At 38.8% G+C, this 19,360-nt stretch overlaps 1 protein-coding gene and 1 long non-coding RNA gene across 2 annotated transcripts; one reads left to right on the top strand and one right to left on the bottom strand.

Moving 5' to 3' along the window:
- The first annotated feature begins 884 nt into the window (after nt 1–884).
- LOC127643669 (C3a anaphylatoxin chemotactic receptor-like) lies at nt 885–7,277 on the top strand. Its single transcript, XM_052126479.1, has 2 exons — nt 885–972; nt 4,808–7,277. The coding sequence occupies exon 2, from the start codon at nt 4,815–4,817 to the stop codon at nt 5,907–5,909; it is 1,095 nt and encodes a 364-aa protein (XP_051982439.1). The 5' UTR covers nt 885–972; nt 4,808–4,814; the 3' UTR covers nt 5,910–7,277.
- Nucleotides 7,278–11,771: 4,494 nt separating this feature from the next.
- LOC127643688 (uncharacterized) lies at nt 11,772–19,012 on the bottom strand. Its single transcript, XR_007970563.1, has 3 exons — nt 18,868–19,012; nt 18,280–18,428; nt 11,772–15,671 (listed from the first exon to the last, which is right to left on the bottom strand). It is a non-coding gene; the product is annotated as an uncharacterized LOC127643688 (long non-coding RNA).
- Between the last annotated feature and the right edge of the window lie 348 nt (nt 19,013–19,360).

Consider the following 19,360-nt stretch of genomic DNA (forward strand, 5'->3'; position numbering starts at 1 on the left):
CCTATATAAAGTGCACGTGCAAACATGTGCAAAAAGTACAGGACAGTACAACAAATTACTGACAATGAACAGGACAATAGACAGTGCAGCGCCGACCAGTACTCAGTAGTGCAAAAAGATGACAGTTTCTAAAAATGTAAACATAACATACTATGAGATAGTGTTCTATGCACATAGCAGTTATTGAGCTAATGCAATTTCCTTCAGTGTACTTAAGAATATAATACTTGACGTCAAGGAACTGTCTTGAACATGATTCTCACAGAATGTGAGAAAATAAGAGAAGTTACAGAAATGTGATGCATCAGTCTAACCAAACGTTCGGTTGTTAGATGTCTCAGTGCTGTCTAACAATGTCTCAACAGTGCAATGATGTAACACACATTTACACTTCAACACTGGTTAGCACACCAACAGAACATGTGAGTTTAGACAAACCTCTGCTAGACAAGTTTAGTCACATTTAAAGTACAATTTCCTATTGAGACAAATTAGACTTTAATGCATTATTAGAGCCAAATATTACAATTATTGTTCATACTTAAGGTTAGATATTTGAACAAACACACACACACACACACACACACACACATACAGACACATACACAACACACAAACACACAGATACACACACACACAAACAGACAAAACTGCAAACAAAAACCTAGTCTTTTGTAAAGTTGTCCATTGTTTATATTAACATTGAAGCAATAAACAAATGTGGTAAATCAGTGACACTCGAGGAATACATTTCATTAAGAAAGTTTCATTAAGACAGAAAAACAGTGACTATCCATTTATGTTGCAATCAAAATGAGACACTCCCATACTGATTCCACTGATAGGCCGACACATAGAACACTCCCTCTTTTTTTGTTTCAACCATCAGCTCAGTCATCAACGCCAACTACTGCCAAAGCTCTCGGATCTCAAAGTCAATGCACACAGGTGACACCAGAGCTTCATAAGAAGGTAAGACATACTCCTACTAACTCCAAAGACATCTCTATGATATGCATGAACTGCTTCTCACAGAACTGAAGATAGAAGAGTTTCAGTTCTGTGAGCAGCAGTTCATGCATATCACAGAACTGATATTAGATAGAACTGATATCTATATCTACTGATAGAACTGACAGAACTGCTTCTCACAGAACTGAAGATAGAAGAGTTTCATTGAAGCTCTCTTTCCTAATGATCACTGTAGATGAAGGTGCTGAAGGTGTGTTCACATTCCAGGCATGCATTATGTATGTGCGTACACAGGCTGTGAACGGTAGGACAGCTGTTGATGAACCGTTGCTATGGCCTCGGGAGATAAGAATGAAAATTCCTAAGACTTGCCATTCAGAGGGACACGCACAGCATCACACCGCTTTAATTACCGCACTTTAGATGTATATTCACTAGAAGAGTACGAGTCAAAGAGGAACATTTGTGTCTAACAGGAGAACCGAACTGCACTTTTACATTTCTGAAGAAAACGTGAGTGGTGCATGTGCTGGAGTTGGCCTGACAACTTTACTCAGATATTTGTTAATCCATTGCTAAGATATTCTAAATGGTCTCTAGTGGGTTCAATGTGGTTGTTTGGGTGCTGCTAAGGTGTTCTTGGAGGTTAGAACCCACCCTCAAGTTTCTTTGATATTCCCTAGATATGGCTGAGGTTCCTCTGTCAATTAAACTAGTTTCCATCCACTTTACGCACTTTTGTTTTGTTATCAACAAAGTGAAAATGCGTAAATTAAGGGTGCCTGGGTAGCTCAGTGGTAAAGATCCTGGCTACCACCACTGGAGTTCGCTAGTTCGAAGCCCAGTGTGTGCTGAGTGACTCCAGCCAGGTCACCAAATTGGCCCGGTTGCTAGGGAGGGTAGAGTCACATGGTGTAACCTCCTCGTGGTCGCTATAATGTGGTTCTCGCTCTCGGTGGGCCATGTGGTGAGTTGAGCGTGGATGCCACAGTGGATGGCATGTTTCCGTGGCAACGCCCTCAACGAGTCACATGATAAGATGCTCTCAGATTTGTCCTCCGCCACCCGGATTGAGGCGAGTCACTACGCCAGCATGACACAAAAAAAAAACTCATAAATTAATGTTTGTGAAATTTGCCGTCTTCTGCCTGTTTCCATTCATATGGGCTTTTATGGATAAAAATGGTGTGCTTGATGACATCATGCCTTAAAAACTCTTTGTCACACACGTTTTGGTTTATCACAAAATAAATCTGCCCTGAAGCCGTTTTCATACAGAAATGTGTGTTTATCGCTAATTCGCCTCCCAGATGTCCCTCATTTTTTCCCCCCAATCGCAGGTTGCCATCGGTTACGACCCGAAAGCCAATCGTCATGACCCTGTTCAAGATGGAAACTGCAGCAAGTATTGGAGAAACTTTCAGTGTCAGTATCAGGGTCATCATGGATGTGTTTATGATGTGTGACAGATATTAAAGAAGCATTGAGGCGTGTAATATCAGTGTTACATATATGATACATTCCTGATATTCAATATTTTAAACAATCATCTGATCTAAAGCATCACAACTGCATCATGTCCCACAGATTTCTCCAGCAACTTTTAACCACCAACTGAAATTGATCATCATCTAAATTAATCTTAGCATCGTTTAGCATAGTTTATATTCTTAAGAAAAGTCTAGAACATTCTGAGAGCGTCATTCAGACGACTTTATCCAGAATGCAGCAGCACGTCTGGTCTTTAATGAACCAAAGAGAGCACGTTACACCACTCCTGGTCTCTCTCCACTGGCTGCCGGTTGATGCACGTATCAAATTCAAGGCTGTGATGCTGCACACAGAACAGTCACTGGATCTGCTCCAGCATACCTAAAATCATTTCCTCAGAGCTACACGCCCACCAGAAGCCTGCGGTCGGCTAAGGAATGAGCACTTAACCATGCACTAAAAAAACGATACAAAACAAAGTTCTTGTAACACTTTAATGCTCTAAAGTGTAAACGCATTAAAGTCTTGAATGCTACTATTCTGATGCAAGTGAAACTTTGTAATACAGCACTTTTCATACCACTGTCTCTGATGATACGCTTATGTTTTCCTCTTTGGATAGAAGCATCTGTCAAATTAATAAATGTAAATGTAAATTCATCAAGTTTATGTAAAGAAAAGGTATAAATAGGCCTAACAATATTATTAAAAAAAAAAAAAAAAAGAAGAAATTTAGTGCTTTATTCGTTTGGTAATTTATTTTATTTATAACAGGGAATTTTGCCTGCATTTTTTCAAAAAATAATAATTAAAATGATTCAAAAACAATAATTGAATAGAATTGGGTTGTATGTTAGTGTTCCAAAGAAGCACACTGAAGTTAATCTGCAGTATTGTGTATTTATTTTTTATTTAAAACATCTTTGTGCACAGAAATTATTTGTGTTTTTTTTACTGTGGGCTAATTTCTGTGAATGCCGTCTATTATTTTGAAATAAACGACTGGATACTGTGATTAAATTAATCGCAAACAGTGTTCGTTCATTTGTTCTCCTTGTACTTATCGATGACCGGTGCATGATACGAGATATTTGTGTTGCACTCCTGGAAGTGTCATGACACAGATGTGTTTGCAGCACCGGATCTGTGCAGGTGTGCCTTTAGAGTTGCCATTTGTAATTTTTGCACTGCCAGGATTACTTTATGTGGTGGAACTACATTTAAAACTTTTAACATGACTAATTTGATTACTCACCTTAAAGCTCGACCCAGCATGGAATATAATGTGTCGGTAAAGTGTTGGCTGCTTCAGCTGCATCATTTATAATTCAGTCAATCTGAGTTAAGAAAAAAAAAATAAAAAATCTGACCACATCAATGTGAAACTAAATGGCTATTCAGAATTCAATTAATGTGAATAATGTCAATGAGCACGTTTACATGCATATACTTACACCGATTATGCGTGATAAGCTGACAACGTGTGTGGCCATTTAAGCGCAATAAACGTTCTTGCACAGATTATGTGTAATAAGCAGACCGGCTTATCCAATATGCGCATGTGTTGTGTGCATGCCACTTATAGCATGATTATTTAAACTCGTGTTAACGTGATTTTCTTGCTTTGTCAGATTTTTTAAATATGCATGTAAATGGGCTCATTTCAGTTACTCTGAAGTAATTCATTATCAGTGATTTGAAATAAGGTAGCATAAAAAAGCTGAACCACCAAACTATCAGCAGATGTTGTTCCAAATAATCAGATATCAGTATTTTGTATCAGTGCATGCCTAATGTCAACTTTTGGAGTTTTGTCTGCCATTGAATCGTTTACCAGATAAAAGGTCCAGTTACTTAAAAAAGTAAGAGCACACCTCTTCCTTGATAAGCTGCCAGATATCATGAGGAATCATTCATGTCCAAGTTTCATGCTGACAGGTTGGGTTACTTACAAGAAGTATGATTTAATGAGCATGAGCAATAATAACAGTGATGCTGCCCTAGCAAACACCACTACCTTAAACTACCTACCTACAGTCCCTTTAGTAGATCACCATTATAAAACTGTAATGCTTCTTACTAATTATTTAGCGCAAAGACATGGCCAGACTTATCTCATAGAAATAAGCATCTTCTCTTATTTCATAATACTTCAGAGTAGAAAAGAGGAAACAGCGTACCACTTCCTTACCTGATTTCAAAAGGCCTCGCATGATACATAAACAGAGCTGGACGGACTGGGTTTCTTTGGCGTAATTAAATGCTTACCTTACAAACGTACCACGACAGGTTGAAACAGTTTGGACATGTGAATTCATATAAACATGACTTTGTATTTCCACAGAGAACCAATGTCCTCCAAAGCCCTGATGAACACCACCTCAATCTCCAATGTGACAGACCCCCCCTCAGTCTACCCCGGTGAGGCGATGCGCATCCTGCAGATGATCGTGACGCTGCTAATCTTCTTCGTGGGTGTGTTTCTAAACAGTCTGGTGGTCTGGGTGCTGGGGGTTCGAGCTCACCGCTGTAACAGGGGAGCAACTAGCGAGACGCAGGGCGCTGGAAGCTTTCGGACGTACGTAGTAAACCTTGCACTCGCTGATTTGGTGCTGTTGCTACGTACTCCACTAATGCTATCCTACTTGGTGCACAACTTCAACTGGACATTGGGGGAACCAGTATGCAAGCTGATTATGTTCTTACGCTGCCTTGGATTGTATGCAAGCGCATTCTTGCTGTGCGCTGTTGCAGTGGAGCGCTGCTTGTGTCTTCTCAGACCTGTCTGGGCTCGACTGAGGCGCCCACGCTGGGCTGTGTTACTAGCCTGTGCTGCAATCTGGGTGTTAGCTGCAGCCCTGTCTTTGCCCTACATATATGCAGCTAAACTCTATGTATATGAGAACCGCACCGCCTGCGTAGAAAGTGATTTAGGAGCGGGACAAGCCTTGGTTGTGGTGGAGACCATGGCAGGCTTCTTGCTACCTCTGGTGATCTTTTTGTCCTGCAATATAGCGGTGGTGTTTTGCGCAAAGAAGACTGAAACTGGAGCTGCTACAACCCCGGTGTCATCTCCTACCTCTTCATCTGGACCAGGTTACACATCCCAACGGCTAACACGCCTGTACCGGGTACTGTTCCTCACCATGCTCCTTTTTCTTACCTGCTGGGTGCCGTACTTCACCTGCCGCTTCCTAAAGGCTCTTTCACATAACCGTTCAAACTGGAAGAATCTGTACAATGGGGCAATTGGGGGTGCGTACGTGGCACTATTCCTGGTTTACATCAAGAGTGTGATAAACCCCATTCTGTATGTGTTTGCAGCTCGAGGACTAGGCAGCACCGTTCGCGCCTCACTTCTCTCGACAATCGAGCGAGTCTTCAGCGATGAAATGTCAGAATCATTAAGAAGAAAGTCCTTACGGAGAAGAGACTCCCAGTTATAGGGGATCTTGAAGTGGTTTACTTTAAATGTCTGATCTGCTACCAGGTCAACATTACAGTATGTCAAGTTGGACTAGAAGATCTGCTTGTTGGCACAGCATCTGGACAGCTTTGATGGAAATTGCCTAGCTGAGCATATTGACAATGGGCACATGGTGCAGTGTGATCTACTTCACATCACATAAAAGACACTGGGACATTTTATAACCGTTCAGTGGACATACAGTATTTGATGGGCTTTTTATTCTTAATGCAATTATTCTGCCTTTGCATATTAGTACCAAAAGAAGCACTTCAAGATAAGTGTTACCTTACGAAGGTCTACAATAAAGTACAGTGACAAAAGGCTTGTGTAGCCTTATTATTGGGCATCATTGAACCATTATTAAAGCCCGGGAATGCTCTCGAATATGGTCTTATGTTTTGAGGTAAGCCTTGTTATTGTCGAAACCATTCGAAACCTTTAACCTTTCAGTTTCAAGGGTTAAAACAACAGAACAGACATGAACCAAAGAATGTGAAGAGCGGAACTGATGCAAACTTGACAAATCCTTATCATAAAGACTATGACTTCCTAGAACATGTTGTTGATCAAGAGAGACTTCCAAAATAATAACTGAAATCTAGAGGTTGTTTTGATATATTTTGCTTGACATTAGGGGCGGGCGATATGAACAAAGTCTTATATCATGATATGAGTCCATTTATACCACGATAACTATATTACAATATAGTATTTTTCTTTCTTTCTGGAAAATCAATAAAAATGGTTTTATGTATTAAATAACCATATTGTAATGTCTATTTTTGATAAATCTGATAAATCTGATCCTTTATATGTGAAAACTACTTCCTCTTATTTAATTTTCTTTTCATTTGGAACTTGAGAAACAAACAAATATATCATCTTTTGGTTTCATAATATATTTATTAGTGTGCTTCATTTTGAGGTGGTAAAACAGATTGTTTGTATTACTACAAGTGACTATCGTTGCACGACAGTTTACAGTTTACATTTTTATCAATTTAATTTGAATTAAGTCATACAAAGAGTGTCCAAGGCAGGAGTGCCCAATACGTCGATCGCAAAGGCAATGCTGGTAGATCGCACAAAATGTAAATGTACTTTCGTTACATTTTAATAACAATAAATATAATGTCTTTCCTTCTTTTAGTTTCTGTCTGACTTGCACTTGACGAGTAAATAGAGTGCCGAAGTTATGACGTCACTTTGTAGGACAATTCTGAATTTAGCGGCGCATGGGTTCCCTCGATCGGAAAGCTATGCATTTTCCCCATAGACTTTTGGAAAATCGCAAAAAATAAGATCTGTGTTCAACAAAGAGTTGTGACCCTTACACGTTTTGTCTATTAAGATAATATTTACAAGTTAATCCAAAATTTATACATTTTGAAGCCTAAATAAAGCCGTCAGATATAAAATGCTAACGGTAGGCTATAAACGGACTACAGCACACCATGGTCGCGGATCAACGTCATCATCAAGCTTCCTCAAACTTTATTTAAAAACACGCTCACTCATTATGATCTGCGCTGTGTATGAACACTTATCCACTTTTTCATGAGAAATATTGCCCATTCGTTTTTTCCAAAAATGTTAGAAACTAATTTTGTTTATGCGTGTCTCTCTGAGATTTTTTTTAAAATCTTTTGTTAATGTTTTATTTATTCGTTTATTATTTTGTTAGTTTATATAAACCTTAATATTATTTTCTTTGTGATTAAGATTATTATGCCTGATCATTGTGCCCCAAATAAACTTTAAAGATTATCTTTCACAGTATTATGTTTGATTGTATGTTTGCATACCATTTGCTAATTCGCCAGAAAAAACCCGCGATTTTACCATCTCATAAGCACTAACGTTAGCTATGGCCGTATCAATTTCCAATCTTATGTCCTTTTTCTTAGACGATAGAAAAACCATAGATCGAGGAGAGAACCACTATAAATGTGGACATGTAGAACAGTGCAGATTTACTTGCCGGTATTGTAAGGGCCAGCATGAGGGACAAGGTTTATCGAGTCTCGGTAAGTAAAACTAGGGAGAGATAGAGGAGTTATAATAGTGTTCTATGTATTTAAGATAACTATACAAATAACTGAAAGGTAAACTTCTAAGAACGTGAGGCTGAAACGCGGGCTAGTGAGAGATTTCCTGTTTGTCATGATGACGTCTAAAGTCCCCGCCAAAGGATGTAGTCCCTTTTAGCAACTTGTTAGCAATCACCGTTTTTAAGACACAATAAAGTTTAAAAAACCACAAGCAGGTTATAACTGGTGTGTTTTATTTCATAGATCAAAACGTGAAAATATTTAGAGGCTTTGTTAACCACAGACCTTATTTCAGGCGATTTAGCAAAAACCCATTAAAAAAACCCATAGACTTTACGGCGAGGGAATGAACTAACTCACTTCCGCGTTTTGGCCTACAAAGTGACGTCATAACTTTGACCAGGCGAGGTTTTGTTTATTCAGTTGCCATGACAACTAGGTTTGCGCATATGCGCCTTCCAAGGACTTCTGAGAACAGAGCGTGAAATTGCGATGCTGCTGCACGGATTAAGTCCTTGGAAGGCGCGTATGCGCATACCTAGTTGTCATGGCAACTGAATAAACAAAACCTCGCCTGGTCAATATTTACTGGTAAATGCCCTGGCTATTGTAATCTATTGTGCTGTAGGTGTTTTGGGTTTAGTGTTAAAACTGAATGATATCAACATTGAACATTATTATATATTTTTGTATTAATTAGAAGATGAATTCCATGTAGGGATACATGCAGTAGTCCCAACAAGCATTTTCTTATTTTAAATGAAACGGTGTTTTTTTAGTTGGTACATCTTATTGAGTTGGTCATTTAAAAGTAGATCATCACACAAAAAAGTGTGGGCACCCCTGCTGTAAGGTCTATTTCTGTGGTGGAAAAGAGTGTCAGTCCGGGGCTTCGTCACTATTTCCTGCCTGTACTGCATCCACCTGTTTGTGGGCAAGTTCTAACAATGCCCTCACATTTCCAACTAATGGAGCTGTCTGAAGGGCTTTGACCACAGAAAAATCTAATTTTTAGTTTGGCATTAATAATTCTGAATGTTGCACACAGGGTCCAAAATTAACTTAAACTTTGCATTCCAAACTTTAACCTTTAACCTTGCTTTTTTCTCATTTATTTGACTTGTTCATGTCAGATATCAATTTTAAAAACAACTAAGATCAGACTATTGCTCCGCTCATTGATCTGACATTGAAACTACTATGCTGCTATTTTACAAGAAAATTACATTAGTGACTTGCTAGTCTCATTTGTCACTTGGTGAATGTTCATTTTGTATCCTGTTTCAAACATATTCAGATTAGCATAAATGCACTTGCACAACACTTGCAAAAAGTACATTGTTAAATGTTGAAACTTCTATTTCTCGAAAAGGTTGCAACAAGCCCGTCTGTACAGTCTTGTTACTATTCCAAATATGGTGAAGGCTCTGAAGATCAACATCCTTTTGTAGTTCTGATCAGACTATGGAATGTATATTTCTAAGAAGATGTGGTGACAAAGATGTGAAACCTCAAACAAGTTGGTCCAGTCTGAGTACATGGTAAACACTTGGCTAAACCGATGAGTACAAAACCAACTTTGTGAGCCTTTATCAGTTTACAGACATTCTGTATGTTAAATGCCACATGCATGAGTTAATATCAACACTGGCCCAAATTCCAAAAAGAAAGAAATAAGCCCTGCACCATGGTACAATGATCACACTCATGTTCTCAAGAGAGCATCTCAGAAAATTGAGCGCTAGTGGAAGAATACAAAATTAGAGGTATTTCACGGTGCATGGAAGGATAGCGTGTGTAGCTACAGACAGGCACTAAAAGCTGCCAGGTCAGCATATTTTAGTAAACTTATAGAAAATAACCACAACAATCCTAGATGTTTATTCAGTACTGTGGATAAATTAGTTAGGAATAAAGCCTCAACAGAACCAGATATTACATCACAGCTCAAGAGTAATGACTTCATGAATTTCTTTACTAATAAAATTGAAATAATCAGAAACAAAATTGGAATTATGCAATCATCTGTCTCATAATTTTCCTCACATGCAAGATCAATCCTTCGCTGTCATAGGTCATGAAGAGCTAACAAAACTTGTATAAAAAACATGTTTGTTAGATCCAATACCAACTAAGCTCTTAAAAGAGGTGTCTCCTGTAATCTCAGAACCTCTTCTTAATATCATTAACTCCTCGCTATGCTTAGGACATGTCCCAAGAAACTTTAAAATGGCAGTTATCAAACCGCTTATTAAGAAGCCACAACGTGATCCTGGAGAACTTGCTAATTATAGACCGATATCAAATCTCCCGTTTATGTCAAAAATACTAGAAAGGGTAGTATCCTCCCAAATATGTTCATTTCTACAGAGAAATAGTATATATGAAGAATTTCAGTCAGGATTTAGGCCTCATCACAGTACAGAGACTGCACTTATCAGAGTTACACATGACTCTTATCATCTGATCGCAGCTGCATTTTTCTTCTAGTGCTTTTAGATTTTAGTGCTGCATTCGACACGATAGGTCATGACATTCTCTTGAATAGGCTGGAGAATTATGTTGCATTAGTGGAGTTGCATTAGCATGGTTTAGGTCATATTTAGCAGACCGATACACTTTGTCTATGTAAATGAGGAATTGTCAAACCAAACAAAAGTAAAATATGGAGTGCCACAGGGATCAGTTTTAGGGCCTCTGCTTTTCTCCATGTATATGCTTCCCCTGGGAGATATTATCAGGAATCGTGGAATAAGTTTCCACTGTTATGCCGATGATACACAACTTTATATTTCTTCAAAACCTGAGATTTCACAATTCTCCAAAAGAGCAGAATGTATCAATGTATCAAAGTAGATTTCCTTCTACTCAATTACGACAAAACAGAGGTACTAATTATTGGACCAAAAACCTCTAAAAATAAGCCGGTAAAATATAATTTGACTCTGAATGGATATTCTGTTACATCATCTTCAACAGCGAAGAACTTAGGTGTTATATTTGATACCAATCTGTCTTGAATGTTTGTAGCACAGCATTCTTCCACCTCAGAAATATTGCTAAATTACAGCACATGCTCTCTGTTGCGGATGCCGGAAAACGAATTAATGCGTTCATGACCTCAAGACTAGATTATTGTAATGCATTACTGGGAGGATGTCCAGCAAGATCAATAAATAAACTTCAACTGGTTCAAAATGCAGCAGCCAGAGTGCTGACGAGAACCAAGAAATATGATCATATTAGCCCCATTTTATCATCGTTACATTGTTACCTGTTAAATTCCGTGTTAATTTTAATATTCCGTAACTACATACAAAGCTTTGAATGGTGTTCGCAGTACTTAAGTGACCTTCTACCACGCTATATTCCATCACGTTCATTATGATCACACAATTCTGGCCTGTTAATAGTTCCTAGAATATCAAAATCCATAAAATGAGGAAGATCCTTTACATATTTGGCTCCTAAACTATGGAATAGTCTCCCAAACACTGTTCGAGATGCAGACACACTCTCTCAGTTTAAGTCTAGACTAAAGACTCTATTAATCCAGACATACACCTAATTAATCCTCCAACACACAATTAGGCTGCTTTAGTTGAGTCTGCTGGAACCAGAAACCAGAAACATTGATCATGATCAATAACTCCGAATGGCTTCTATGCTAATATTATTTTATTTGTTTCCCGTCTCAACCTCGGGACTCCTATCCTGAGGTCACCAGAACCGGCTGGATCCAGCTCCGTTCCTGTTTGGTGTTGGACTCCACTGCTGCGTGTCTCTGAATGATGATGACTAAATGCAGCCGGTGCCAGCCAAACATCACTCCGGTCATTTATGATGGACTTCAGAGGATGAACTGATGCCAACTCCAACTGTAAGACATGGGATACTTCATATGCCACTACCTGAACATTGGATTTAGGATGAACCTCACCGAAATTACAGGTTGAACTGTGATGCACCTCACTGATCTCTGCTGCATCATCTCGGTCTATTGATGGACTACACTCTTATAATGGAATACACTGACTATCGATTAATTGCCAACATATCCCTTCATCAGCCAATTAACAAGGAAAATTGCATCAATGTGCATCAGCTCGGGCCCATCCGAGCTTACAAGGTTAAACTTTGGCTTTGAGCACAAAATTGCAGCTGTCTGGGATACCCATAAGCCCTTGCGCTTGAATAACTGATGTATGTATGGTCAAGACAAGAGAACTTATGGAGAAATATAATTATTGTTATTGAAAAGTGAATATAGTTATAATTCTTCAGACTTTTGTTGTTGTTTTGTTGTGGCTGGTTGATAGTTGTGATTTGTCTTAAGTCACCATTAGGGTGATTAGTGTTACCTCTCGTGAACTTTGAGTCATTCTTCGAGCTTAAAATAATTAAGTTCACTTTACTTGAGCCAAATAAGTATGTTTACTTTGGGAAAAGCATGGAAACCGATTGCCTTAAAAAACCTGAAGTCAACTAATTAGATATGCATTTTGAGCTTTAAAGGAAAGAAAAGAAAGCTGTGGTTTTTGGCAAACTTTCTTAAACAAGAATATTTGACAATCATCACTCGTTTCAGAAGAGCCTCAACTTACGCAACAATTCTGCCAGTGTAGTCAAGTACAAACACCTCCAAATATTTCTCAACTTACCACAGTTTTTCTTTGACTGCTCCGGATGTGAGCCTTCAACACTAGGCATAGACTTCAGAAACACACATAGTTGTAAAAATTGTATGGATATAATCATTTTTATTAATTTTATATACATTTTCAATGAAAAGTGAGAGCAGCTGCATCTCTTGAGATATCTTAAGATATCTTATGTGTCTTCCTCTCTGCGGCTCCTCTGGGGCCCCTTGTGGAGGCCCTTCCTGACTCGGGCTGCTTTCATAATGATGATCAATGTGTCAAAACGGAAAGTTATATGAAACAAATACATAAACTGAGATTTGATAACTCCAAGCTAAAATCTGACAAGATCGCAAGAAGATCACTAAGATAAATCAAATTAGTAACACTAAAGTACCATGATTTCACTATTTTGGGGCATGCATAACTGTAATAACAAGATTGTGTTTTAAATACCTTTGAAAATTTTAATACTCGATAGATTCGCACCAAATGATTTAGAGCGGGAACTGATCTGCACATGTGCAGTGACAGAACTGTCACTTTTTTATGGCCATTTTGAGAAAGGATGGTACACATTTTTTTTATAACTCGACAATAAACAATCAAACAAACAAAAACATAGAGGGTCAAGTGTTTGATATCATTGTAAAGAATACCTATAATGATATAAATTATAATATGAAATTCCATTTTCTCATTATATATGTCTGGGTGTAAATGAGGAGGATCTGAAAAACTTTGTTTTGTTCCCGATCATATCAACTGTATCTGAGAAAGTGTTTGTGTTGATACGACAAAGAAATCAAAAGTTACAACATTACAAATATAATTGATCATAGTGTCCAAAAACATCTCCAAACAAATAAAAGATAATAATTGTACATAAGAACTAATTACACATGCAAACACAACGACTAAAGGTTTGCATAGCATGCAGACATGATTTTAGTCATGAGATTTCACAGAATGAGTTTCATTCTGTGTCATTTGAGTCATCATTGAGTCTGTGTCGTGTATTTGGCGCCATCTCCTGGTGGTCATATGTAACATTGTGCTTCATGTGGATTATCTAATGATCTATATACATCTGATTATCTTGTGTGTGGACTCGTTTGAAAGATAATCACCTCCTCTAAATAATGATATGTGATATTTTATGTTCTGTTTATCATTCATGAATTTATAAGTAAAAATGCGTCATATGAGCAGCACTAACAAAATTGTCGCTATATTTTTATCTGTGAGTAAAACAAATAGTCTGGTTATATTTTACTCTTTTAAGAGCTTTCCAACAATATATGACACATGAATATTTGATGAGTTTGATGTTTTTACTGATTACAATAATATGTTCAGTGCAAATGTATTTTTAATAATTGATCAAAACAGAACATTTCTGATTTATCTGCAGATTTTAAAGCACTTGTTCAGTTTTGGTCATAATGTCACATGCATTGGAAAATAGAGCTTCTAAACTTTCAAACGATACATATTTTGTGCTGGTTGAGACTGAAGTTATTAATATTTTGACAATTCAAAGCCCATCCGAGTTTAAAGGGTTAAAAATCTAAATTATGAGATTAAAGTCATATTTATGAGATAGAAAGTCAAAATTGAGATTTCAAGCTGCAGCATGCTAAATTGTTGTCACGTGATCTAATCACATTGCTTTTCAATCTTAGTATAAAGGGATTAATGGAAAGGAGGCGGCGAGAACCGACTTGACAATATAAATAATAGTTTAATATAAAACTGAACCAAAAAGACAAACACACACACACAGGTGTCAGACAGCTGTCCGTAAATCTCTCTCTCTCTGTCACACTGCCATCTCCAGTCAACCTTTATCACTCTCTGAGGCTTGATTAGCCTGATTAGGGGCCGGGTGTGCGCAATCATGACCCAGCCCTGCCCTCCGCCCTGCTACATTCCTCCCTCGTTCTCTCAGGCCTGGGATCCCCTGGCTTCACTTACACCCCGCCCCTTTCCCTTGGAAGGGGCATGCCTTCTGCCCCATCTGCCGGCAGGTCATCCGCAGCAGTGAGAGAGAGAGAGAGAGAAAATAACGTACTCGCCGGTTCTCCAATACGCTGTAGCTTGGTGCTCGGCCACTCCTCCACCCTCTAATGGCTGACAGCCGAGCCTCCCCGGGAGAATCGGAGGCAGTCCTCCGGCCCCTGGCGGACGGAAGGCCCAGCCGCGTTCTAGTGGATGGAAGGGGTCTTCCCCGCCCCTGGCAGCGGTCCTTCCACTCCAGGCGGTCGGCCAGGAGCCCCTCCCCGCTCACCAGTCTCAGACCCCGCCGCGTTTCAGCGGCTGGTAGGGGTCTCCTCCGCCCCTAGCAGCGGCCGTGACCGCTCCAGGCGGTTGGTTAGGAGCCCCTCCTCATCTCGCAGTCAGCAGCGGTCGTCCTGCTCAGGCGGCCGGGCTCCTCCGTCCCCCCGGCAAATGGCCGCGGCTGCTCCGTTGGGGTGGATGGTAGCGGCGCATTGGCGCATCCCTCCTCCTTCCCGGGTTTCAGCACCAGTGTAAAGGAATTATTGTAAAGGAGGAGGCGAGAACCGGCTTTACAATATAAATAATATATTACAGAAAATATCTCCAAAGAACTCAAAAGCATAATTACGCAGTGTGAAATTCAACGTTTGATAAAAGAATGCAACAGATACAAATCACATGTCCCACTTCTTTAATTTCTGCCCTGCTGTTCAAACATTAGAGCCTTAATACTTCTCTTGTGGTAACATGACATTTCCTGTTTAACACCTCTTTTATCAAGCCTGCAAACTCCTTCACAGAACATGTCATGACCACAAAAGCGAGCGAATTCAATCTCACCTCCATTAAACACATTCTGAATATTCGTAATGCCACATCCGTCTCATTAGATGCTTTGCTCTGCCATTACTAGATGAAGTTCGGTGATGTTAGCGAATGCCGAGCACGTTGGACTGGGCAATTCTCTGAAAGGTCCCGGGATTTTGATTGTTGGATTCTCTCTCCACTTGTTCCTGCTGCAACGCTGCCAGACTCTCGGCTAACGACCTACAAGAGAAATAAGAGCACATTACCGATTTATTTACAAATACTTACAATGTTAACATGGACCGTCAAGCTCACAATGACAAAAAAGCACCATAAATGTATCATTTAAATATTGTGTGTGCATGACTTGTGAAGTGATACGAAAGCTTGTGTGAGGAAAAGACTGAAACTGAAGTCGTTATTCACTCATAAAATTAAAAATGGCTCTAGTGTGTCACTGACATCAGACCTCATGTGATGCATCTAATGGTGCCATATTTGATTTTACAGCTATAGAAGAGGGTCTGTATTACGTCAAAGCACCATTGCCTACATTCACCTATTTCTAGTGTCTAACTGACCTTTTAATATCTTGTTCTCCATTTCAAAACGTCTGCAAATTCTGGATGTTTTGGTTTCCTATCTGGGTTTCACTTACACTCAACAAGACTCTACGAAGGACAGGATTTTCCCTTTTACGCCTCAAAACTGCCCACAGATATTTGAGAGTTAAACCGCTCTAAACTAGTTTAGAGTGTCTGTCAAGAAACCTGCCTGACATATCATCCCACAAAAACAAATATTGAGAAATTATATTTTTATAATTTTGTCCCGTTCCTCCAGACAGAACTGGTGTAACTGAGTCAGGTTTGTAGCTCACACAGACATGAGATGTTGAGATGTTGCTTCAATATATCCACATAATGTTCCTTCCTCATGATGTCATCATCTATTTAGTGAAGTGCAGCCGTCCCTCCTGCAGCACCCCCACAACATGATGCTGCACCCCCATGCTTCACGGTTGGGATGCTGTTCTTCACCCTTTTATCCTCCAAACATAATGATGGTCATTATGGCCAAACAGTTCAATATTTGTTTCATCAGACCGGAGGACATTTCCCCAGAAGTCAGATCTTTGTCCCCATATGCACTTGCAAACTGTATTCTGGCTTGTTTATGGTGGTTTTGGAGCAGCGGCTTCTTCCTTGCTGAGCCTTTCAGGTGATGTCCATATAGGACTGGTTTTGCTGTGGATCTAGATACTCGTCCACCTGTTTCCTCCAGCATCTTCACAAGGTCCTTTGCTGTTGTTCTGGGATTGATTTGCACTTTTCACACAAACTACGTTCATCTCTATGAGACAGAATGCGTCTCCTTCCTGAGCGGTGTGATGACTGTGTGGTCACATGGTGTTTATACTTGTGTACTATTGTTTGTACAGATGAACGTGGCACCTTCAGGCGTTTGGAAATCGCTCCCAAGGATGAACCAGACTTGTGGAGGTCCACAATGTTTTTCTGAGGTCTTGTCTGATTTATTTTGATTTTCCCATGATGACAGCAAAGATGCTCTGAGTTTGAAGATAGGCCTTAAAATACATTCACAGGTACACCTCCAATTCAGAACACCTCCTATCAGAAGCTAATTGGCTAAAATTAGTTTTAATGCCTTCAACTGCATAATAGGTGTGTGTATGTACACTCACCTAGAACTTTATTAGGAACACCTGTACACCTACTTATTCATTTGATTATCTAATCAGCCAATCATGTGGCAGCAATGCACTGCATAAAATCATGCAAATATGGGTCAGGAGCTTCAGTTAATGTTCACATCAACCATCACAATAGGGAAAATTGGTGGCATGATTGTTGGTGCCAGACAGGCTGGTTTGACTGGTATAACTGCTGATCTCCTTGGATTTTCATGCACAACAGACACTATAGTCTCTAGAGTTTACTCAGAATGGTGCCAAAAACTCTAACTCTGTCCATAGACATATAGTCCATTTTGGATGGCATGCAGGTTCCACACTGTTTTGTCGATCCTCAGCTTTGTTTGCGATGATATCTAACATTTCATCATCAATAGTTGATAACATATTTTGCCTAAGTTTATTTATCAAGCTTTTTCTGCTGGACTGCACAAACAATGTTCTGGATATCTGAGACATAACATTGGATTACTTACCAAAACAAGCTCACAGACAAGTAAACAATGGCTCAATTGAAAGAAAACCTCCTAAGGTAAGATTTGATGTAGAGTTTGTGGGTATTTGGGGTTTACAGAAGCAGTAATAAGAGCAGACATTAGACGTTTGTGTTTGCTGCCTTACGGAGCTCATATTTTACTTTGTGATTCTTTTGATAATCATTGGAACTGTGGTGTTAGGGCAATGAAATAAACTATACAGTCACATTCCTGAGAATGAGAGCTTTCATTTGATATATGACTTGCTTATTTACGTACTTTTTGAAAAACGTTTTATTTTGACACGCATGTTTCTACATCACCTCTGGGTGGCGCTCATTTGCGACGCAAAGTTTTAAAGCTTTGTTTGGATATTTTTTGTAACATATATGCAAAAGTAATGTAAAAGTAAAATGAAAGGTTCAGATTCTAAGCTTTCGAATGCTACAACTTTTGTATCCAGGGACGACTTCAATTTAAGTGTAAACTTATCGCACGTCATTTCATTAGATAACAACATATCAAACAAACACTGCTGGAAATTATTATTATTTGTTCTTAGAACAAACTTTACTTTTCAGAGGCAGTTTTTCTAGCACCACTATATTTCTCTCGACTATTTCAAGATAAGACAAGATTAAAGAATTGCAACACTGACCACAATCCCGTACTGTCCCTTGATGAATATATTTGCCGCTTAGGCCGGTCCCTGAATGTCACGTAATCTCTTCATCTCCTTCTTCGCTTTTTTGAAGTTCGGAAACTTATTGAGGAATTTGAGCTTAGGTCTGTCTGGTAAAACCACATCTGCATGAAAGAGCAAACAAACATTATAAACAAGAATTGACATGATGACCACAGCGAGTCTTGATGCAGAATGAAGTCTGGTGGCACTTCATAAGTCCTCAATCCTGCTGACAAAACCTGCAAGTTTCTCTGCAGGACATCTGGAGAAAAGAACGTGATATATATATATATATATATATATATATATATTATACTAGTGCATTTACTACATGAATTACAACAATAATAATAATATTAATAAATATAAATATATATAGGGTATACCCATAGCACCATGTCCAGAAAATATGGTATTGCCAGAATAATAGTAAAAAATAAAAAAGTATGATATACCATAAACAATGCCAGTACAAAGATACGTTTATAGTTGTGTTACTAATGTACATTTTAAGAAAATTGCATATAAACTTTAAATTAAATGAATGGTCAACTGTCATACCTGGTTGGTTTGATGTCCGGGAAACCCCCCAAAATACGTTTTTTAATATTGATAAAATGACTCGTTCTAGAATGTAATTATGAAAATATTAATATTTCTCACACATTCCGCAAGTCGATACCATGTTTGAACAACATCCGGTGTGTCAGTCAAACTGCTCCGGGGGAAACAGCAGCGCGCATCATTAGTTCCGTGTGTTTCAGGGATTTAAAATAATCATTGTAATTTCTTGTAATTGCTTTTTTTAGACTATTGTATCTTACGGAGGACTAGGAGTGCATTTTCTTAAAAATGAAGGAATTAGCAATCTATTGTTTTGGAAAATAGTCACACTCGGGACCTTCAAGACAAAAATGTTGAAACCCATTAAAACTGTAATATTTGATCCCAGTGCCATTAAAGCATAAAATCATGAATTATATGATATTATACTTTTATTCTGGAGCCCTGCTTCAAAATTAAAATTTTTTATATTTTCCTCCAGATGGGTATC

Source organism: Xyrauchen texanus, chromosome 5, assembly GCF_025860055.1.
Source record: "Xyrauchen texanus isolate HMW12.3.18 chromosome 5, RBS_HiC_50CHRs, whole genome shotgun sequence".
In the NCBI taxonomy this organism is placed as follows: Eukaryota; Metazoa; Chordata; class Actinopteri; order Cypriniformes; family Catostomidae; genus Xyrauchen; species Xyrauchen texanus.